Source organism: Podarcis cretensis (genome assembly GCF_951804945.1).
Source record: "Podarcis cretensis genome assembly, chromosome: 11".
In the NCBI taxonomy this organism is placed as follows: domain Eukaryota; kingdom Metazoa; phylum Chordata; class Lepidosauria; order Squamata; family Lacertidae; genus Podarcis; species Podarcis cretensis.
The window spans coordinates 38148605-38172355 of NC_137180.1; the positions used below are offsets into that span (position 1 = coordinate 38148605).

Sequence of the window (23751 nt, forward strand, 5' to 3'; positions counted from 1 at the left end):
CGTCCAGATGTTTTGGGCTCAAAATATCTGGAGGGCACCAGCATGGCGGAAGCTAGAACTGCCTTCATCTTTTCATAATCTCCAGAGCTTTACTGATGCACTAGAACCTAAAAATGCAGAGAATATTGTTTCTTGATAAACTCAGGATCACTTGCCACAGACTTTTTCTAGGAGAGATTGTTGAGTTGGTTCCTGATATTAGAATTTGCTATGGATGATTTCACCACTCATGGAGACCAGTTTTTCAGAACTGGCTTGTGACTTGAGTTACCCCTGGAATAGCTATGAATCTATTTCTTTTGATAACTAGGCCACCACATGGGGCAGGACACAATATGAACCCGGAACAGGGGGAAATGTCCTTTTGGTTCTGAATGTATGGTGGGGAAGACATTTTCATTGTCAAATCTTTCCATATAAAGGCACAAATCTCCATCCCTTTAGGGGCTGTAGGTAAATTAGCAAGTTTAATGTACACTCAGATTCAGAGCTAACTAGATTTCAAAAGATATCTGGAGGAGATACATGTTTAGCTTGAGAGCTACCAAGTCTAATTCACATTGGTTCCTTTGGGGTAAAAAGGAGTCTAGAGCAAGGGTAGGCAACGTAAGGCCTGTGGGCCAGATCGCCTTCTCAATCCAGCCCACGGACTGTCTGGGAATCAGCATGTTTTTACATGAGTAGAATGTGTCCTTTTATTTAAAATGTATCTCTGGGTTATTTGTGGGGCATAGGAATTCATTATTATTTTTCAAAATATAGTCTGGCCCACCACACGGGCTGAGGGACCGGCCCATGGCTGAAAAAGGTTGCTGACCCCTGGTCTAGAGAGAACTACATACTTTAAATATATAATGATCCCAGAATCCATGGTATTTCCTGTTAAAGCATCTCATGCAATAGGACTGGGAAGGACATTAGTCCAAACTCTAGATAATAACTGCCAGGAACACTATAGATATTGTTCAAGTAGACAATGCCCTGACTCAGTATAAAGCTAGGGTTCCAACATAGTGCCCACAAAGCCTCTAAGCACCACCCCCTGCCATTGCTCCCTTTGTCATAAGTTGGGGAAAGTGGTTACCTTCCACATCCCCAACCATAAAAAGTACAGAGCTAAAGGAGTAAGAGTAACACTCTTTCCCACAGCCCTCATTCAGCTTTGTGTGCTCATCAAAGCACAGGTTAACACCTGAGCAGCTGGAGAGATTGTGCAGCAACCAAGGGTAGGAGGAAAAGTGTGGAAAGGGCAGTAATCTGGGAGACTGGGGAGAGGGAGGAAAACAGGAGCCACCAAGGCAGAGAAAGAGGCATGCCACCGAGAGAAAGAGCACACACACACACACATGAACACACGTACATCTTATTCAGTAAACTGGATCCTCTTGAAATGGCATTATTTTTAATGGGTTCTTTACCCTACTCTTCCCATCACTAATCACCTCTCTTAAAAAAACCCACCCAGTGCAGGCATGGGTACTCAATTTTTACAAAGGATCTTCTCAAAACTGCCACTATTAAATAGGCCACCACTTTTCCACACAAGTGTTCTCCAATTTGCTGGTGATTCTATTGTCACCCTATGTTTAAAAAATGTATCATTGAGATACATGCCTTTGATCAACGTTTTTGTGGTGATGACAATAACAAGAAGTACAATTTTACTCTGTAGTCTACCAAGGTAAGCTTTAATTTGATGGTGTTTTGAAGTTCATGGTGTAAAATCAGGCAGATTCATGAGAATCAAAAGAATATGTATGTGGACTCTCTTTCTCTCCGACTGTCCCTGTTTTATCTGTAACACTATGGAAAGTGGGGAGAAAAGCAAAGAAAGGGATGATGCCCACTGTACTCTCTAAAATTCCAGATGTGCCTGCAAGACTACAAAAATTGGTAACTTCTGTTATAAATGTAGATTTTAAAAAATCTTATATGTATGTATTCTAACATACAGACAAAAATGAATAAATGCTGGAAAGATTGTCTCAATGAGCCTGTCACTTGGTGGAATAAAGCTCTTGATGAGCCATTAGGTACTACAGCACCTTTTGCTGAGCCAGTTCCAGATGGTGACTCTGAAAGCTTTTGAGAGCTCAAGACCACTCTTCTTCGGCTTAAAATAAGGGCATGAACAATGAACTTCACCACCTGCATCTTAAAGCTCATCTACACATTATTTACGAATCAGGTTAATCCAATAATTTTTCACATTCTCCAGTAGGTTTAATTTGCCATTGTTCAGAGACAGTAGGGAAAAGAGGTCTGCTGCACAAACTTAATTCTAAGGATAGTAGTGAGTAAAAACCTGTTGCATTATTTATTTTATAGTCTACTTTTAGGAGGGTTCATTGTACTTCTTTCTGTGCACAACTACTTTGCAGAGGGCTGTTACTTATTAGCTGAAGTTAACTTAATTGTTCTCCAAAAGTTAAATACACTGATGTTAGCAGTAGCAAGTTTAAAAGTGGAGTTGTTGTCACAGTATTACTTTGAAATAACCAGTTGTGTAAACACTATCATTTCAGTAATGTCTGCTCTTCAAAAGCATTAATTGCAATTTCTACCTCAGACACTATCACATTCTTCCATCAATTCAATGATATGCCCCAAAACCTTGGATATGGAACTGTTCTCAATGCACATATACAAAGACAAAGAGGGACACTCATCTAGATGATACTAGGTGTACCAAACTGCAATTGAAATCACCACATTTAAACAAAAACAATTAAGCAATTAAGTCTCAGTGATCCCACTGAGACTTCTGAATTGTACTAAACCTTTATTAAACTCAATCACTTTCTTACAGGATAATAAGCTATTTAGCACTATCAAGACTAGAAAACTTTAACAATTGTTTGGAATGTGCTTTCTGCAGGATATAGACAAACATTTAGAATGTAGAACACCTTTACTATCCAGCCCCAGACAGTCCACTACCCAGAGCTTCCATTGTCTAGCCCTGTTCCCCCAGACACACCACAATTGATGCTACACAGAGCATCAATATTTCTACTTCAAACTACAATTATTGTAGCACTTTACCATTTTCTTGTGTAGGAGAGAGAAATTTCTATTAGTTGCCATGAAAGAACTAGCTATTAAGGTTAGGATAAGATTTTGAAGTTGGAACATGTAGGGGCTTGCCTAGGGACATTGCCTTCTTTTTCTATTGGAGGAATAAAAGGGAATAAATAGGAACAGACAGGGCAAAGCATGAAAATCAGATTTATATATATATATATATATATCCAGTTTGGGATTTTAAAAAGCCAGGCTTCCTCCCCTCTCTTGTGTGAAGGAAAGGGACACCTGCATGCCCCCATCAAAACACCCATGGGATGCTGCCTTTGGAAGGAGTTCTGCATACTCTGAAACAACAAGGGGGGCCTGCTCCCACAGAGAAGCAAACCTTGATGCAAACCTCTCTTTGTTTGCTTCCAGCTTTTATGAGCCTCCAGGTGCTGATACTCCAGGCTTGGTATGGAATGGGAGAAAGAAACTCCAGTGACCACCAAAGATGCTGCCTTTGAGCCAGAGAACCACTGAAACAATCTCCTTCAACAAGCCATTGTCTTCTTTTATGACTGGGATGTTGATTCTTAATTTAGTATCCAAATCTTAATCTTTTCCACCACTTAGTAGCACAAGTTTTTATCCCCACAGATAATATACTTAGAATAACAAATCAAGTTGCACTTCTTTTCTAATAAGAACTGAGATTCTGTGCATGTGACAGGTTTTTTAAAAAAAACAATTTTGATTTCAGCAAGCCTTTCTAAACTACAAGAACACCTACCGAGTCTAGATGCATACAGATTTGATTTTAGCATATTTAGAGTAAAGTAATGTTCAACACAGCTACCCTGACAAAACTATTGTGGCATTAGGTAATCTTCTGTTCTAGTCCTTTGCAATACTAGTGCCATTTTTAATCAGGAAGTGGAAGACTCCATTTTGAAAACTCGGTATTTTTCCATAATACCTTCTTCATTAACTTGAAGGTAGGAGGAGCCCATATTATGTCTTCAGCTTTTAAAAGATACCAGAATTGGCACAGGTAGCTCTGGTTGTATTTTTACTACGTATGCGTTTCAGTGTCAACCAGCAAGCAGTTGCTGAGAGACAGCTGTGGGTTTTCAGTGTGTTTAAAAGGAAAATGAAAACTATAGTTCTGTTCCTAAACAGAAGGCACACACATCTGGTTTAAATGCATTCTTGCTATACCAGAACAAAACAGTGCAAGAGAAATTTCCATAGCTGATAGTGCTTAGCATTAAGGAGCTACCAGGCCTACTGCTATAATCAGCTTTAGGAGGCTCCAGTGCTTCTGTTATCTTCACAGCATTTATTTTAGATTTATTTTTCAAGTGCTTATCTGAAGCTCTTTATTTCTCAAGAACTGGTGCCTAGCATTATAGCTCTTAAAAGGTCAAGTTCAGCATTATTACATGGAAAAAAGACTACTGTATCCATGTAGTTTACAATCTGCTAGCTTTTCAGTATGAGAGTTTTATTTAAAATTTGTATTTTAAAAGCTTTATATTTTATATTTATAAACATTTTGCTAAAAAACTTAGCTTACTCTGACTAACTTAAATGGTAAAATTCTACAACTTCAAAAGGCAATATAGAGACAAAACCCCATGTGTACATCCTTGTCTTCGCCAAGAATCAAATCACCTTTCCTTAGTAGGAATCACGGAAATTCCAGAATCGGATGTATTATTTTAGAGAAGACAACACACCAGATTTAGAATACAACTGAATGAAGTCAAGTTGCATGCGTCACTATGCAAATGTACATTTGATGTATAATTCTAGTCTGGGTTTTTTATTTTTAAATATATAGTAGATAGTACCAGTAGATCAGGTAGGCAAGCTAAATAAAAAAAAATTCTTAAATTTTACAATTAATGTTTGAACTTGTTTACTAATAGAGGCAACAATCCTGAAGTAACCTAGTGAGCTTCTCTATGCTTCAGAGTTTTCTACAGGTTACTTCCTATAATAAGACAGAGTTGTCAGAGCAAAACTACAAGATACACTTTTTTCTTTTCTTTTTTTCTAACTGAAAAGGAGTCTTGGGACTTGCCATGAAAAGCAGAACACCTGCTGCTTAGCAGTGTCCTTTCTGTGGTTTCTATTTTTCTCCCCACAGAGGGATCCAAAAAGACCTATAGACTGGGCTGGCTCATTTAACTGAATCACCCTTCATGCAAAAAGAATCCCGTGCACATAGAAAGTTATCATAGGGAAGGTTCTAGGCTAGGCTTTGCCTAAGACAAAGTACATTCTGGGGGGCCTGGTGTATACTTCCCCTAAAACAAAATACCACAATCACTTATTGCTTTAGGGATGACATCCAGCTGGTCTTGCTCAGGCAATCACTAATCCTATAGTAATGAGCAGGATCTCCAACTCAATACCCTTAGTACCTCTTTACATTATGCACCTACAATGGAATTAAAAGATAAGCTGGGGTGTCTGTCTGAGAGTGTTCCTTTGTGAGCATGTGTTGGAAGGGTTTTTCACCCCCTGCCAACTGTTTCCAAGGACCTATGTGTGTGCCTGTATCCATCATTCTAGCCCCTACCAAGCATTGCTAATTTTCATGAGTCCCCACTTGCTATATAATATAATCATATATAGTGTTCAGATTTCCACCTATTGACCAAGTGAAGACGCCTGGGCACCAGGATAGCACCTGACATCTCCACTATCTGGAGGTGCTTGCTTGGGGATCCTCGGATCTTGACTGTTTTCACAGACTAATGCCTCATCCTGTAGAATTCTATCAGTTACATTTTATCTGCACAATCAGGATGAATTTCAGGAACCAAAATGCTTTTTCTATGCAGCCTGAGCAGGAGCACTGGACAATGTTATAGTTAATTGTTGTAGCTTCTTTTCACTTACCCCACCCCACTTTCCTGCTCACAGTTGTGAAGAATATTTTTATATTATGAATGGTCTGAATCACCATTAAGAGGTAGGAATAGGCCATTCTATATGTGGACTGTCCCTGGATCAAGTGACTTTTCTTAAATTCTCGAAGGTTGTTATACAACTAGCTCAAGGTTGTCAGCTGAACTAGCCAGATGTTTAACTGATAATCAGTCACAGTTAGTCCATCTTTTGAAATATAAGACTTTAAAGCAATCTTGTCCAAAAATAGCAACTAGACATTCTGTTCTGGCGAGTGTAAACTTGGTTTAGGGAGCCATTTGGCACCTATACAGTATATCTGAGTTTCTAACACTGCTCTTATAGCATACAAAAAGTGCTTTACTGTTAGCCTAATAAGTCTGAACAAGATATTTAATATTAGAGAGAAGAGTGGTAAATGATAGCAAGTTATACTCAAGGCTAAAAGAAAGAACTTTAACCCAGGCAACTTGCATCCATCATCCCATCTACAACACCACACCAGTAATCTCAATTTAAATTAATGAAATTCACCAGTATGAAAACTGGTGTCAAGCATATTCCATTGCAGCTTATCCAAAGGATCACTAAAAACATGTGGTTTTGCGTATATTTAGCAATGACCATTACAAATAGTTTGGGAATGCCACAGTGGCTTTAACCAGCATTGACAGTAGCAGAGTTATATCCACGTGTTCCAAATGGACAGTTCTGTTATGCCAAAGGACATTATCAGAGCTAAGTCTTGGTCATTCAAGTGAGAAAAGGGAGGAATTCAATGTCAAACTATGACAGATGATCTGCCATCTTCTCCCACTCATGCGCTGTTCCGGGGCCACAGGGAAATGTGATGGGGCAACCCTGTTACACTAGCTGGACTTGTGCTGGCTCCCATTAGGGTGTCAGGATTCTGTCAGCAGCTCCCGGCTGGTTGCCCAGGAAAGTATAAAGACAAGGAAAAGTTTCTTACCCTCTGATTTTATTTCAATCTTTACAGAGAGAGGCTATAGAACCCAGCCTCTTGGATAATGGCGTTGTCCCGAGTGAATCGCCACCCCTCCCCGTCTCTTCCACTTCCACATTCATCATTCTCATCGTCTCCTCTACAGGTGCTGCAACATGCCCTCTGTCTTCGAGCTCTTAGCTCTCCTACTTTTAAGGCTTGCTGGGTTCTGGGAGATTGAGGGTCTGGAATGCTTTCTGATGACAATGTGTCAGCTGGGTGTTGTATTCTAGACAACAGTCTCCTATCAGTATTCTAGATAACCTACTACGGCAGGAACATATTAATTGTGCTTCCCCTCCCCCCCCAAAGAAGCTCTACAAGTTTATAGTAACAACTGAGTATAGACATTTCATGTGAAAGAATCTTCCACACTGTTTAAAAAGGAAAGAGCAGGTTCCCTACGGCAACCATAATACAGTTTGACTTGGGACCACATGTCAAAACCTGGACACTAAATTAGTTTGATACAATTTGGTACTTTGCAATAAATTGTGCAACTGTTTTACTGCACATTCAGTACGCAACTCATCATCTATGTTACCATGCAAAAGACATCTTTAAGTGGTAGGACATGAATAACAATAAGAAATTACAATTTATTCACAACAAGGTGAATTCAAGACATATCAACATGTCAGTTTAATCATGTGAATTGGCTCTGCATGACCTTGCTGCCAAGAGCAATTTGTATATATTTCATGTACAGCATGTCTATGCAAAAGGCCTGACAATCTGGCAGTGCCGTATTCTATCAAACAGAAGATTCCAGGACATGGTCTGTGTTCAACAACTCCAAGACTATGACTACCTCTTCCATGCTTCTGCTCTCAGGCAGGAGAATAATGCAGGAAGGTTTGTAAGTACTCAGTACATCGTAAATCAGGATTGCTGTGACATGAGATAACCTGGCAACTGACACAGCTTCAAGTGCAAAGCAACTGCTCTACGAACTGAATCATGTGACTGGGTTGTGCATCAGCAACACAAAGCAACTCTGCGGTGTGCCCAGGAGGAAGCACACAAATATTGCCTCTGCAAGAGAGGTGCACAGCTCCCATGACACTGCTAGCAGATGTAGTCTTCATTACTTCAACAGTGTCTTCTTCCATTTTCTATCTGCATAGATCTATTTAGACAGTAACTTTTATGATGCCAGAGTGTGGCATCTTTAATAGCACATAATGATTAACATCAAACTCACTAAACATCCACTCTAAAATTTCACAGTAGCAATGGTAATGGCATTTCATGCCTCTTCCCAGGCATGACTCTTCAAGTCAAAAGTGTGTCAGACTTAACCCATATGCTTCTGAAGCATTAGGGAGAGGCAGCGAAGCGAAAGGGTTCCTGAATCGACACAAAATCTGTCCCTTTGTTCTACTAGTGGAACCTTAATTCTAATCTTCAACTGGCAGAGTAGCAGCAGGTGTGATGGTGTTCTCTGCGAGAGCACCAATACCATGAAGAACATGATGGAACACATTGTCTACACTTAAGGGCCTGCCTCTCCATCACCAGCACAATCTCTTACCAGTTTTAGTAACGTAGAACAGGGGATTTAGAGGCACTGTTAACAGCAAGTAAAACTGAAGTGAATGGCTGTGTCTCAGCCACCTAGCAGAGGAGGCCACTATATTAAATATCCCACTCTATTCCATGGGCTCAGGGCAGCTTAGAACACTTTCTCAATGCTAACAGTTCTGCCTCCAAGGAGCTCATAACAGAATAGTTTTCTGACAACATTATATTAAACCAGGGACGGTTTGTCTTATGTGCAAAGTGGGGCATAGCTCTGCCAAGATTCTGGACCCCTCTCCAAACCTCCAAAGCCATGGTCCAGTCTTTGACCTGTCACTCACAATAATATCAATACATTTCCAGTGACTGAGATGATTCTGTCCGTCTTTTCTGCTTAGCCTGTCATAAAAATCATTAGCAGTAGATCCCGCTGTCTCCAAGGGAAGGAAACAGTTAAAACAGTTAAAAACAGCAACCCAAGCATAGAGAAAGCAAGGGAGGTTTCTCTTTCTCAGAAACCACCCTGGAGGCAAAATTTAAACAAAATTTAATCTCTCTAAGCCCCTGAAGGTGAAATCCAATGGGGAGGTTTCTGCAATAGACCCAAGTTGTTTGCTTCTTTGAGTGTGCACAGTTTCATTTATTGCTTCCCTCCCTCCCTCAATATGCTTGCATGTGAGAAAGAGAGGAAGAAGGATTTTGTCCAGGCACATTGAGTGAGGTGGGGTGTGTGTCTTTTTTGTAAACCCTTTGCTTTTACTTTAGAAATTCCTGAGAAAATTAATGGAAGAACCCAGATTTCTCTTTTGCTGAAATGGTTGTGAGAAAAGGTGGACATTTGCTTATACAGGCACCTGACCCCCTTGTGTGCAATTGGCATGTCCATGATCGCTGATGCACACACCATTTTTGGTGCTGCAAGGGGGCGGGGCAGTTTTCTATTATACTGTGATTTATAGAGGTACTGCAAGTGTACAGGTTCAGTGGTAAGACTGCTGGGCTAGGGGCCTGGGAAGCCTGGGTTCAAAACCTCACTTAGCCATGAAGCTAGGATAATTGCTATGATTTTATTTTGGTGAACAATGTACGCTGCTTGAAATCCTCTATCCACTTACATAAGATTATTGAGCGCTTCTTTTAACCGAACAGGGAAACAAGCCACAGAGTGGTTGATTTAGCATTACAACAGGTGGGCTGCCCTGCCTACCTGCCAAATTTGGCCTCCCAGGGGTGTGGGAAATAAACATCTGGCCATCCAACCAAAAAGTTTCTCCACCCCTGCTTTACACCACACATAATAACAAAATGTGATTATGACCATAAGTTGATGAAGAATTGTTCCAACCATAGCTATTGGCCATAATGGCTATGTGGAATCACCTGGCAAGGGCTATTCTCTTCAGGCCATCATTGTAGAGGCATACGATTCGTCACTGTGGGAAGCAGAATGCTGTACTAAATGAATGACTGGTCCAATCCACATGGGTACTGTACTTGAGATTGCAAATATATTTGTTTGTGTGGTTTAAATGCAACAAATGAATATGACAAAATTCTGCTGAAAGATTTTAAAATCATATAATGAACTCTACAGTGGTTTCCCATGCTTCCATTCCAAGGATAATCATACAGTGGTACCTCGGTTTTTGAACGTAATCCATTCCAGAAGACTGTTCTGAGTTCTGAAACGTTTGAAAACCAAAAATTCAATAGCCTATAGCGAGGCCTCAGGATCTCACACTCAGTGGAAGCCATGTGGCATGTTCGACTTCTCAGGTGTGTTCAAAAACTGAAACATTTACTTTCGGGTTTACGGTGTTAAAAACCGAAATGTTCATCAACGGAGACGTTCAAAAACCAAGGTACCACTGTAATCTGAAATAATCTAAAACTGATACAATGTAATCTACCCTGCCAGTCTCAACTGCCTTTGTTGTTCTGTTCTTCTGAACCACCATTTCTTCTCTGTTGTTGTTAATAATATTAATATTAATTAATTTATATCCTGTCCTTTCTCCCAAAGGAACCCAGGGAGGCAAACACACAAACGATGACACATCTAACGCATCTCCAATACAGATGCAAACTAGGAAAGATCACTACTTAAAAGGTTATTGGAAGAAGGTTTTCAGTATGCGCTGAAAAGGCAACAGAGATGGTTCCTGTCTAATATTTAACAGGAGGGAATTCCAAAGGGTAGGTGCCACAACACTAAAGGCTAGATGCCTATATTTTACAGAACTGATCTCCTGATAAGATGCATCTGTAAGTAGGCCCTCTCCTGCAAAGCACAATAATTGACTGAATATATGAGCAGCGAGACAATCTTTCAGGTATCCTGGTCCAAGCTGTATAGGGCTCTACATATCAAAACTACCACTTTGAACTTAGTCTGGTAGCTACAGTGCAATTCTTTCAGCAGTGGTGTAATATGGTGGTGATATACCCTACTCTGGGGAAAAGTTGAGCTGCCACATTTAACACTAGCTGCAGCCTCTGAACAAACGTCAAAGGCAGTCCTACATACAGCACAGTTCAGTAATCCAACCTGGAGCTTATCAGTGTATGGATGACAATGGTTAGGCCATCCAGTTCAAAAATGTCAGCAGCTGTCTAACCAGCTAAAGCTGGTAAAAGGCGCTTTTAGCCACTGAGGTCAGCTGGACCTCTAGTAACAAAGATGGATCCAGGAACATTCCCTGACTACAAGCCTGCTCTATGAGGGGAGCCCACTCTTTCCAAAGCAGGCAACTGACTAATTGTCTGGACAGCTGTCATGGTTAAGAGTCAGTTTATTGGCCCTCAACAGCCCACCACAGAGTCCAGGCATCAAACCAGGGCTTTCATGGCATTTCCTGATTCATATGTTACATTTAGAGCTGGGTATCATCATCATCATCATTTAATTATTTATTGCTTGCCCTTCACCCTAAGACCCCGATGACACCTTACTCCATATTACTGTTTGTCAATACAATCAATACGAAGCGTGTTGTACATACAACTTACACCATTTCCTCCCTCAAAGCAGCCCTGAGAAATAGAGAACGGGTGACTCAGGATCATGAAGTAGCCTTTATGCCCAAGAAGGAATTTGAACAATCTCTCCACAGTAAACTCTAGAACTAATCATTCTGCAACATTGCTTCTTGGGTCTGGAATTCCACCCCAGAACACCTATGCCAAATCCCCCTTTAATGAAGCCACTGCTTAGTCCTCAATTTCCATCCCCAACTCCCACCATGCATTTGCAAACACCCACCTGCCCCTGCCCTTGCCTCTCTGAGCACTCCTTCCTTCTGTTATTTTCTCTCTACCAGACTTTACACTTTAGATGCATAGGGAAAGGGGGACTACTTGCCTTTGGGACAGGACAGATATTTCAAATAAGAGGTTCAAGTAAATGGGAGTGCTATTTACAAAGGATTATGCACTCAGAATGCCACCTAGATAACTGAAGTTTCAGATAATTTAATACTACGTATGAATGGAACAACAAGAGAGACAAACATCTGATAACAGTTAGAATAATTTCACATGCCAAACCATGCTGCTCATGCTTGCTTTTGAAGAAAACAAGTCCTTTTTCTGCACATGTCAGTACTAAATTATAACTATCTAGTCTAGGTCTGCAACTAAGAATTTTTCAGGAATCTATGAAAAGAAGAGATTTAAAACTGCAATAATTTGCCAGTCTTCAACATCATTCTGTCTCTAAGGCAATAAATAGTTGCATTTTTTTGCCACTACACCTGTGATTTAAGTACATGTCAATAGAGATACCTCCTAGTAAGTTATGGGTTACATTTAATAAACTATAGGTCAGATTGTCATTTTTCACATGCTAACTCAATGTGGGCAAAGAGGGAAGCAGTAACAATGTCACAAACATATGCAGGCAAACCATGCGCTTGGCTGCGCATCTTTATCATCACCTTGTAAGAAGAAAGGGCCATGGTAGTAATGATAGCTCTCCTTGTGTTTAAAAATAATACTCCCACAATCACATAGAAAAGAGGGATGGGTTTTAAGAAGAAAAAGGGGCCGAAACAGTCCCTAATTCCAAGCACATTTTTGTCCAACTGAGTATTGTCATTTCTGGTACAGACGTCTAGCCAAGGAAAACAGTACTTGAGGAAGAGATGCTGCAGGAAGCAAAGTACAGAGCTCAGTGCTCCACACTAATGCACACTTAAGCCACAACCCTATCTCAGGCTCCCCTACCTCAAAAAGTAGCCTATAAATACTTAAAAACAACAACAAATATGCAATTGGAGCAGTTCTGGGTTTTAAACTCAAGTAGGAGCCACCATCACATATAGTCTGGCCTTTTTGGTAACATGATTTTAGAGCTTTCATTAATATACTCTGTAGAAACATGAAATGTTAGCCAGCAGTGTTATGTCTGTAGCAGCTGGCTATCATATATACCTGAGTCAAAATTAGAGTAACCCAATGACTGATGGGAATGCAGCCAGGTGCCAAAAAGGCTTAGGAAAAATTCAACACACAACTTGTTGTGGATATCTGCTTCCATTTGTATTGGGCTTTTTATACATACAGTCTATGGAAGATTCTCTAGATGATCAAGCCTGCTCATTATAGCTTTTGCATAAGAGTAGATAAAAACAACCACCATTCCATGACTATGAGTATTATACACTCCAGCAGTTGCTGATCTTTGGCAAGCCATACAGGTTCAACAAAGGTTCTGTTTTGGGTTTTTTAAAAAAACATATTATACCAGTCTATACTATTGTTATTTTCAAAGGGTTATGCACTCACAGAATGCCATCAAGATAACAGAAGGGTCATTCCATATCAAGTGATCCATCTTTTTTACCTCATGTCACCTGATTTTCTTAATATTTTGTACACTTGTTGGATGATCAAAACTAAGTTTAAATCTAAAATTTTAATTTTTCCTCTCATCCTGTTTTTGAGTTATGACGGTTTGAAATTTCAAAAAATTGACAATTTTGGCCTTGCTGACTACACAAAAACCTTTAAAGCTCAGCCCAGGATTGAGATGCATCAAAACTAAAAACACCAATCTTTTCAGAACTTTGTGGGCTTTAACAGGATATGTCACATGGTGGACTTACTTAAAAATGTAAATTTTAAATTTAAGTTGCAAAATTTAAAAAGTGATAAAAATATGATTAAAAGTTTCCAAAAAACTGTGTTCATTGTTTAATATTTCTAATAGCTATCTGTAAAATTTTATCTTGGGATCTCAATGGGATCTGTCTGCCTTATACATGTCTGCATTATTGGCTTCTATTTAGGATAAATTGGTCTTCTTGGAGGAAATATATAACAAAATAAATAAGACTTCAACTATAACATTAGTCGTTGCAGACATTTCTTTAGAAAGTTATCAATTAAAAGGTGTCTGGAAAGCCAGTCAAGGTTTTCTTTTAAAAATGTATTCCAAAGCAGATTGATAGCTTGCTGTTGCATGATAGAATTAACACTTGGAAAGAATTCTTGTTAGTACTTCATCTTGTGACCATTACAACAAAATGCATATCAAACAAAATTATGGGGAAAATGTGTAAGAACGTCACAGTTGCTTCTTCACTTTTATAGTCCACCAACAGCACATGGGTCAACAACCACGTTAGCTTGTATTCACAGGTCGCATACCCAGTTATCTCAGCCATATCCAGAGATTTTGTACCTCCTTCAATGTCAAACTTCTCCCTCTCATTGCTAAAGAAGTACCATACACCTTGGTCACAATTTCTGTTGGACTGGATGTAGCAATGAAATCCTTGTGTTCCCCCTTGATCACTTTCACTCTTTTTGTCATTTTAGGAGCATTTCTTCTTTTCTGCACTCCTCATTTGTTGAAAATAAGAACTAGATAGAAAGGATGTTATCTTGGCACCAGTTAAACAGTTCCAGCAGTGTCATAATGTTGTTTGAGATTTATTTTGTTGCTAAACTTAGTTTTGATCATTCAACAAGTGTACAAAATCCTAAGAAAATTGGATGACATGAGGTAAAAAAGTTGGACCACGTGATATGGAATGATCAAGAAGTTTCAGTTAATTTATGGATATGTATGGACAGAATGACAAAAGAGGAAAAACATCTGACAAGGATTTGAGATGTCAAAACATACTCCCCAAAACTAGTCTGGCCCACCTTTCCAGTAAATACTTCCATTATCCCCGACAACTGGCCATGCTATCTTGAGTTATGAGAGAGCTGGAGTTCAACAAAGTCTAAAGTGAACCAGGTTGGGGAAGTATTGGCAAATCTACAGAACATGAGGGGAAAACTTTTCACATGGGTGGCTAAGGCAAGTAGCAGACAGAAAACAAATTACCTGAATGCTACACAGAGGCATTTTGGAATGGGCAGTTTTAACAAAACTTAAGATCAGGGAGCTATATTGCCTGCATGTAGATGCAAATGTTTGCTTCTAGGTGTATCCAACCAACTAACAACTTCCTAAGGAATATCTGTAAAGCTTCAAGGTCCTTTGGCAAATGGGAATAATTAGATTTTCTGTGCTTTGTTCTTCAGTACAAAACATATGCAGTATGTTGTAAATATCCCACTGATTTCACTGGAATCCACATTCTAATAACTGTGCTGGCAGCATTTAAATGTTACACAAAAAAGCATGTAAGTGAACACTAGAATCTTTTTGTTGTCCCAAGAAGAGCCATGTTACAGAAGCAGTGGGGTCATCAGGCCTTTTTGCATGCAACATAGATTCAGGCCTTTAGATTTAGGATGTAATAGATTACCGTAGGTTCTTCAGGGCCAGAAGCAGGTTTTCTAAAATAAAACACAAACCATTCAATGGCAATACTGAAGCTCAGATCCAAGTAGACCAAAAGCAAGAGAGAAAGCAAGGCCACAAAATCCCATGAAGTGGAAAAGCCATGGAAATCTACAGGCAAGACTGATTGTCCCCAGCAAGCAAAGAAAACCTAAGCATGCAGTCTCAGGCTTCAGAAAAGACTGAAGATAGAAAGTTGGCATTCTGCTACTTGGTGCAATCAAGGTACACTAAATCTCAAGTTATAGATTAAGCAATATTTTATAGTTATTTCTTCTTACTTTTTAAAAAAACAAATGCCTATGTGGGTAGGTAGGTGCTTAGCCCTTGTTACTCTATTCCCTATCCTCTCCATCTCTCTCCCATAGATAAAAAGACAGTTTAGGGAGGGAGTTTGTGAACTGAAAACCAGCAGCTTCTTTCTGCATGCCTTGCTTCCATTGAGATGCCCCTGGCTGGTTTAAGGAGAACAAGAAAGGAGAGAAACAAGACAACACACAGTAACTCTAAGAGGAAACAGAAAAAAGGTGTTCATCTACTCTACTAAGGTCTCTGGCTTCCTAGCAATTACGCTCACTGAACATCAGGGATCTACCGAAGAGAACGTTAAATTATGACTAGCTTAGACCTGTACACAAAATATTACACATGCAGATGAATCCTTTCGCTGGTTTCAATCAACCAAAGAAAGGTCTAGCATGGCTTGCAAGCTCATTATGTATACTTGACAGTGAGGAACTTGGACCACATCTCCCTAGCCCAAGATATTGCCTGGTCTCCCGAGCTGCCAACTTGAAGACAAAAATAGAGGTGCTGCAAGCTGTATTTGCAGCAACAGAACTTGAATTCAGGGGACTTTAGGGCATGGGGTTTCAGGTGCTGGCCCCTCCTTTGCCTTCTTGAAGAAACCATCCAGGACAATTAGTTAATGACCGAGCCCTACAGACACCGTAAGCCATAGGAGAACAGAAACTATAAACCATAACAGTACTATTTGTTGCTTTTCACTAGTTAACCATGACATGCACTTTACTATGTAAACTAACCACACAAGTGTTATCTTGATACATAAGAAGCATCTAGATTACAGTTCATTTCACACATAGAATCATAGAATTGTGGAGTTAGAAGGGACCACAAGGATCATCTAGTCCAACCCCTGCAATGCAGGAATCTTTTGCCCAACGTGGGGCTCAAACCAATGACCCTGAGATTAAGAGTCTCATGCTCTACAAGCTGAGCTATCACATGATCCTTATATTCTTTGGGGGAGGAGAGGGGAATGTGTAAAATAAGAATATTATTAACCAAGGATAGAAAGCAGAATATCATCTTTTAAAAAAAAAAACCCCAAAAAACTCCATGCACATTCCAGCCAATACAGATTCCACAACTGCAAAAATACACATATGTATACTGTATGCGTTAAGTGGCACTTTCAAAAACTCTCATAGCTGTACTGGTGGTTGGCACCATTGACGAAAAGGTAGTACAGTAGTGTTCAAACTACTTTGGAATAGCCATTCACCCAACCCACAAGCTGCTTAAGGAGCCATTTTCCTCACTTTTGAAAGCAACCAGCAGGGCTAAAAAAAATCCCCAGCATTTTAAAATATTTCGACTAAAGAGGATTTTCTCAGAGTGTTAACTGCTTGCAGGAAATGAGTGTCTGTATATTATTCCTCTTTCCATTATCTTTCTAGTACTTATGGAAAACAGGATCGCTGATTAAGTGTCAGACCTGGCTGACCAAACAAGAGCAACAAATGTTTCCTGTTTTATGGCTGATGCATTCCAGTAATATTTAACGTTATCCATATTCAAAGCTGAATAAATAAGTCTCTGGTTTCATTGCCGTTGTGACATTTCTCAGTGCTGCTAACCAAGAAGCAAGATATTTACTTAGCTATTATGGAAGGTAGTCTTGGTTCCGATTTAAATTCCAACATAGTTACCTATTACAGTGCCTCTCTTACAGATAATAGTGGAAATGACGTGGCCTACCTTTAAAAGGCAAGCATTCCAGACTTCATGGACATGTTAAAGACACCCACTTCCCTCCTTTACAACTCCTAGATTCAGTATGAAATCCTTACCCCATGATGACCAATGGAGACGTGCTATGTGAGTCCTTTAAGCAGACCAATTCCTAAATGGATTTGCCTTGCACTTTTACAACGCGGCAACTGGACCCAGCTAGTTAGCAGTGCTGACACTCCTCCTCGGTCTGGGTTTCTGCCTTTTTCTGTAGTAGATCCCAGGTGTTTCCACGAAATCCGCGGGGCCCTATAATCCTTCTCAGCAGAATTTCAAACGCTAGAGTCTACAGGCATGTGGGAGCGTGGCCGGGGGAAGGGGGAAGAAACCCTTATGTAGAGAAGACCGGGAGTCTTACTAGGGAGTCGGCCCGAGGGGACTCTCCCCCATAGCCTCCCGGAGCCAGTCTCCTCCGCACCCCCTGCACCACGGGGTCCAGGGGCAGCTCCAGCTCCCTGCCAGGAGGCGGCGGACAGGAGGTAGAAGCAGCAGCACCAAGCCAACTCTCCTTCTGCAGGGAGGAGGGGGGGGGGTTAGAAACCCCACAGCAGCGCTTACGCCGTCGGCAGTTAATACAAATGCCCTGGAGCGGCGGCGAGAGCCCCGGGTCGCCGTCCGTCTCAGGTGCACAGCGGGACTGGGGGGCTTGCGGTGTGCGCAGCGCTCCGCGCCGCCCTTCCTTCTAACACCCCCGCCGGCAGCAGCAGCAGCAGCAGAATGGGGGGTGTCGCTTCATTTTCCCAAGCAGCAGCAGCGGCGGCGACGGCGGCAGCAGCAGCGGGAGGCGGCGGCGGAGGAAGAAGCCGTTTCGCCGGCGCTGACATCGGGCTCCGGTAAAACGGCGGCTGAGGCAGGGCACCGGCCGCGCATCCCTTGCAAGGGCGGGATGATGAAGACGTGGGGGGGGGGCTAAAGGGGAGATGTGGCGGGTCCCCCTTCAGGCACGCCTGTTTCTGCAGCGGGAGAGCATCTTCCTCCGGCTCGGAGCTGGCAGATCAATCATTCACAGCAGCAGCAGCAGCAGCAGCGAGGCGGGAGGAGAAAAAGGAGGAGGAGTGGCGGTGGTGGTAACCGCGTCGATAGCAGCAGAGCCCCCTCGCGCCCCTCTCTGCAGCAGCGGGGCCACAGCGCGGGCTGCTGCGGCGACAGCGGGAGGAGGAGGAGGAGGAGGAGGGCGCTTGCCCCTACAACACCTCAGGCACCGTTCCCCCGACGGGCGGGAAGGCAGGCAGGCAGGCAGGCAGTCAAGGCGCGGGGCTCTCCAACCGCAGGGTCAATCCGTGCCCGGCCGCTCAGGCTCTTCCCTGCCCGCAAAAGCCTCTCCGCGCCGCCCGCTCACATCCTCCCGCCTCACACCTCCTCCTCCTCCTCCTCTCCCCGCCCTCGCACACACCTCCGCCTCAGTCAGTTGCTCCCTCACTCTCTCCCTCTGCCGGTTTCCCGCGCAGGACAGGCTGGGGGCGTGAGGGGGGAGAGCCGGGAGGGCGGCGCTCAGAGCTGGAGGCGCCAGAGAAGAGACGGGCGCCCCGCTCTCCCTTCCCTCGGTCCCTCCCACCGGCGCCCGCAGCCTCCCAAACCAAAAAAATGCAATTAAAAAAAGCGGTGGAAGGGCTGCGGCTGCAGCGGCGTGTAAGCAGCCCGGGCTAGGCGCGGGGTCTGCCCCTCCACTCGGGCCCAGCTCTTTCCCTGCGGGGCTGCGCGGTGCAATGTCTTCTCTCGGCTACTCCGCAACCACGAACCCCCCGCGCGGCAGCACCTGCTTATTCTGCCTCCATCCTCTACTCGGGGACCTTTAAATAGGGCACGTCACCACGCTCCCCTACGCATCGCCGTCACACACTGCTCCCGGCGCTGACGTCACCGGGGTGCGGGGGATGATGTCAGGTTGGTCCACGCCGCCGGAAGCGCTTCTATAATAGGGAATGGAATAGGGGCGCGCGCGAGTGCAAAGAGAGGAATGGATACGCTGGGCTGCTGCGACCCACCTCCAGGATCTTGGCTTGCCCCTGGTGCGTCGTCTAACCACCCACCCCCCATAGTTACCCTCAAAAAAATTGCTTATCTAGAAAGAGAAGTTCTGACTCTTCGTTTTCCACCTAAAGACTGAAAACATGCCGTGAAAGTAGCAAATACGCCCTGAAGCAAGTCAAATCCAGACTCTGATGCTGGGAGTCAGCGTTGCAATTTGAATTGCAAACCAGGCAGGCAGCTAGCACAATGCTAAAAGGGTCACGTCCTCTTTGATGTTGTTTATATGTTGCTTTGGAGATTTTTAGTCAAAGAGCAACTCATAAATACTTAAAATAAATAGAATATTATACTACCCATAGTCTAAGGATGAAGTGGGCAACGACTAGATTGCACTGTAAAATATTTTTAGTAGAATTTTACGCATCTTTGGGTTTTTTTGGTTTTGTGTTAAATATGACTTCTATGATTGCATATAATAAACATATTTTCAAATAAAAGATGGCTTGTATGATTACAGCTTAAATTAGAAAGCATGATGGCAAAAAACATTTAAAAATTAGAAAGAAGCCAATGCTGTGAATTGCTAAAGAGAATCGATCTACCTCTTGGTGGAAACAGGAAGCTGTTTCTAACCAAGTCATCAACCAACAAATCAGTTCCTCTTGGGCAGAATTGTGAATGCTAACCAGCAGCTGCTTGCCAGGTGTCAGACAGAAATATTTCCCAGTTCCTATCTAGACACCAGGGGCAGAACCAGGGAACTGAATAGAAAACTACTAGAAACCCACTTTTCATGTATCAACAGACATATAACTTAGTTATCTGTTTGCATTAAAAGTTTTACTGATTTTATGTGTTTTTGTTAATAATTTTTTTAGCAGTTTGCAGAATTTAGCTGTGTTTTATCAATAATTTTATTATGTACACCACTTAGAGACAGGTGGGATATAGCAGCTGTCTCAGGCAGTGGAAGCCCCCAAGGCAGCATTCCTGCAGGAGCCCCACCTGCACTGCCGCCACCTGTGGAGAAGCAAGCACCAATTTTCTGCAAGATGTTTGTGAGATCTTGTGAGATCTCAGCAGAACTTGCTGCCACTGTACAACCTAGCTGAGGGATGCTTCAATGGGGGTTGCAGCACTTCCCATCTTGCCTCAAGTGTCAAAACAGGACACAGTGACCCTGCCTAGAGAGACCTGTGACTGAGCAGCCTCAAAATCTTAGATATAATTGTTACTGCTGGGTCTGGAAGAATTTGTAAGCAGAATTAAAATAAGCTGCTAGTACTGTTCCACAAGAGTTCATGTAATACTATATATAGATAGGAAAACATTTCTATATTGGAATCCTGTAATGCTAACTGTTTGCGTACAAATATACGGCCAGGAATTTACACAGATGAATGAAAAGAAATTGAAACATAGTATTCCTTAACATGATAGAAGAGTAAAACTGTAATTTTTAGTTAAAGGAAGGAAATAAATGCAATTCAGCTCTTCCTACCTGCATGTCAATGACCTGGAGCTTTTATTTCCTTTCAGCTTGTCATTCTTTAGCCTTTTTTCTTTTTATTCACTTGCTTGTGGTTCCTTTTTACCTCATTCATTCTTTGCTCATATTGAGACGTCTTTGGTGGTCTTTACACACATAGCCCAGTCGTTTACTCTTGTGATGTTCTTGTGCTGACTCTTCAAATCTCTCAACGGTCTCAACTGCCGTCCCCATGGAAACCTCTAGAACCTTCTAATTCCAGAAGCAGAGTAAAGAAATAATAGTTTACAAAAGCACCTGGTTTCAGACTTGTTTAAGAACAGCACATTCCAAACGAGGCAGAGAATATTATACATTTGCCTTGTAAAGGCCCTCAGCCAAAGTGGGAAGAAGTAGATTTCCCCACATCTGATCCATTAGTTAACTCAAATCTACCTCAAGTTCTGATTAGCTAATAAAAACCAAAACGTCTCATGGGAAACATACATGCTGCTATTTATAGACTTGCTTTCGCTGCTCCTGTTTAAAGGAGTATAAAGGAAACAACAAAGAAAATTAAATGGGTAACAAGCTTTCTAATTTGAAAACAGTTTGAATTAACTACATTGTTTAATTGGATGCTTTAATTTCCATGCATCCATTCAAAGTTTCAACAAGTACATTGGCCTCACGTTGATACCTATCGCCTCAAGCAATAATAGTGAACTTCCCAGAGAGGTAATCTGATACTAGTAACACAAGTGCATGTAGAAACATGTATTAATTGGTATTTAATGTCAGTTACTTTGAAACTGTGAAGTATGTTGTTATCTCTATGGTTTATTGATATACTGATTTTCAGCTCAAAGGTGAGGCAGTCTCTGACTTAATACACATTAGGAAGTGTAATTATTGGTACAAAATTCAAATGGGTGAAGATAGGCTCTAGCTTTGGGTAATTTTTTATTTTAAAATGTTCAAATTTATGACAGGAGTATGGAATTCACTTGGAAATGTAAGGTACAGAAACAAGAGTTGACACAGTTGCCCTTTCTTCTTCAAGTATGGGTCAGAAAGAGCAAAACATTAACAGCATCAATATGAAAACTGTCATATCCCAAGAAAATGGAATACCAGAAAGCTTTTACCTAACACTATTTAGAGCCCTTAATAAAAGATATGGACTATTGGAGCATGAAAGAAAAATTAAGCTCTTGTTACAAGCTACTAATCAGTATGTAACTGGAAAGGGCACCTCCTGCAGTATAGGCCTCAAGCCTCAGGAAAATAAATGTTTGGAATCCATTTCCCAAAACTGTTGTGGAGATTAGTGAGTTTTCAGAATATAAATTCATTTTGACATATATTACTATGCTTATTTTATTTTTTAAATGTCAAAGTCTTAATTAAAAAAAAATCTGTTTAATGTATATTTTCTCTGGAGTTTTAAATATATTTTACTTTCATATGCACTTTAAATATTTTCTATTTTGTTCTTTTTTTGATATGGTCTATGACCAGTACAACAATATTCTGTTTTATTCTATATAAGTTTAATAAACTACACAGACTTAGTTTATCTCCCATTCAGCCTCTACAGGTTAATCCCCCACCCCAAGTCAGCAAAAACTCCTACTCTTTACTGCTCTATAACTCCAATAGGATCTGTAGATTTTCCTTCCGGGTTGTCAGAATTTGTTTTTCTCTTTGAACAGGAGACCCTCATTACCACAGAACAGAAACTGCTTTTGAAAGTCCTCCGGTGATGCTAGGAGCCAAAGTTATGTGGATCTAGATGTCCAGTATTATTTTTTGTTTTAACATTTTTCCCACAAGTGTCTACTTGTTAGGGTTCTAATCTTGTTTTAAATGCATTTGTCATATTTGTGTTTTTAATTATTTTATGTGTAAATCAACTTGTGACAGTGGTTTAGAAGGTGATTAATAAAGTGTAATAATATAAAATGTACAATTAACATAAAATATCAAAAGCAAATCCTAAACACTCTCTAAAGGAAAAAAGTCAATAAAACTGTAGTACTACATCACCAGCAGGTTCCTCAAAGCCCTTGAAAGTGTCACAGATATTCAACTTCTCTGCCTTAAAAAGTAAAAGTGATAGACATATATGTACTTTGGTAGGGAGCTCATTTTATAGCTTTGAGGCAACCATATCTTATCTTTCCCCATGACTGACTGTACAGTATTGACTCCACCTTGACAGCAAGATGAAGCTGACAGCAAAACCACCTTTTGCTTCCCTTCCTTAAAGGACACGTCCATATGGGCTATTTATTCACACGAAAATTGGCTGTCCCACACTTTCTACTGCAATTATCCCTTCACAAAGCTAGCTGCTAAAGGTCCCATATGAAAAGCAACCGAAAATTGCATTGGAAAACGTAAGATAACCACTAGCTGCCAATGCCATTATCTACATTAAAAAAAAAAACTCCTGAGCACAGTCGTGGCAGAGGAACGGGGGTACGGAGGGAGCGGACCGCCCCCGGCACCACTGTTCCAGTAGGGTGCCCTTGTGGTGGCCGGGCGCCACGCCCCCCAGGGGCACCAGCCACACCCCTGTCTGCTCTCTGCTCCTGGTAGTCCTGGTAGTGGAGCATGCAGCTTCACCACTGTCTGTTAGTAAGGAAGTTGTTAGTCCAAAAGTTGGGTGGTACATTTATTGTTCCTTATTTATTTATCAAAATGACATATACATATGTGTATAAGTATATTTAATCAGTATAAATATTTAATTAATAGTGTCTCAGAGACTTTTTATGCTGACAAGTCTATGCAGTTGTTTAAAAATTATATTCAGTAGCCATTTTAATTACTGCTTTGTATTGCTGGGAATGATTTTGTATGTTTTCATACACCTGTACATTGTCTTGATATTTTATGGTGGTGATATACAATTTATTTATTAAAGTGTGTGTGTGTGTGTGTGTGTGTGTGTGTGTAATTGCTTGGTTAGTTTATTAGCATCTTTCCATGCTCTTCCCTAAAGTAGCCTTGAAGCAG

The 23751-nt window shown here is 41.3% G+C and overlaps 1 protein-coding gene across 3 annotated transcripts in view; it reads right to left on the reverse strand.

Annotated features, from left to right (window-relative positions):
• The window catches only part of HOMER1 (homer scaffold protein 1), a 78550-nt gene extending 57570 nt beyond the window's left edge, over positions 1 to 20980 (reverse strand). The window contains exon 1 of one of the 3 annotated variants that reach the window (XM_079995720.1): positions 20761 to 20980. Coding sequence is in view for 1 of the 3 variants with exons in the window: in XM_079995719.1 (XP_079851845.1) it covers positions 17348 to 17352 (5 nt within the window). In the remaining 2 variants the exon portion in view is untranslated. Of the gene's footprint in view, positions 1 to 17255; positions 17322 to 17347; positions 17978 to 20760 lie in introns of those variants that run through there. The other 2 variants (XM_079995719.1, XM_079995721.1) reach the window with 2 other exon arrangements.
• Positions 20981 to 23751: the final 2771 nt, after the last annotated feature.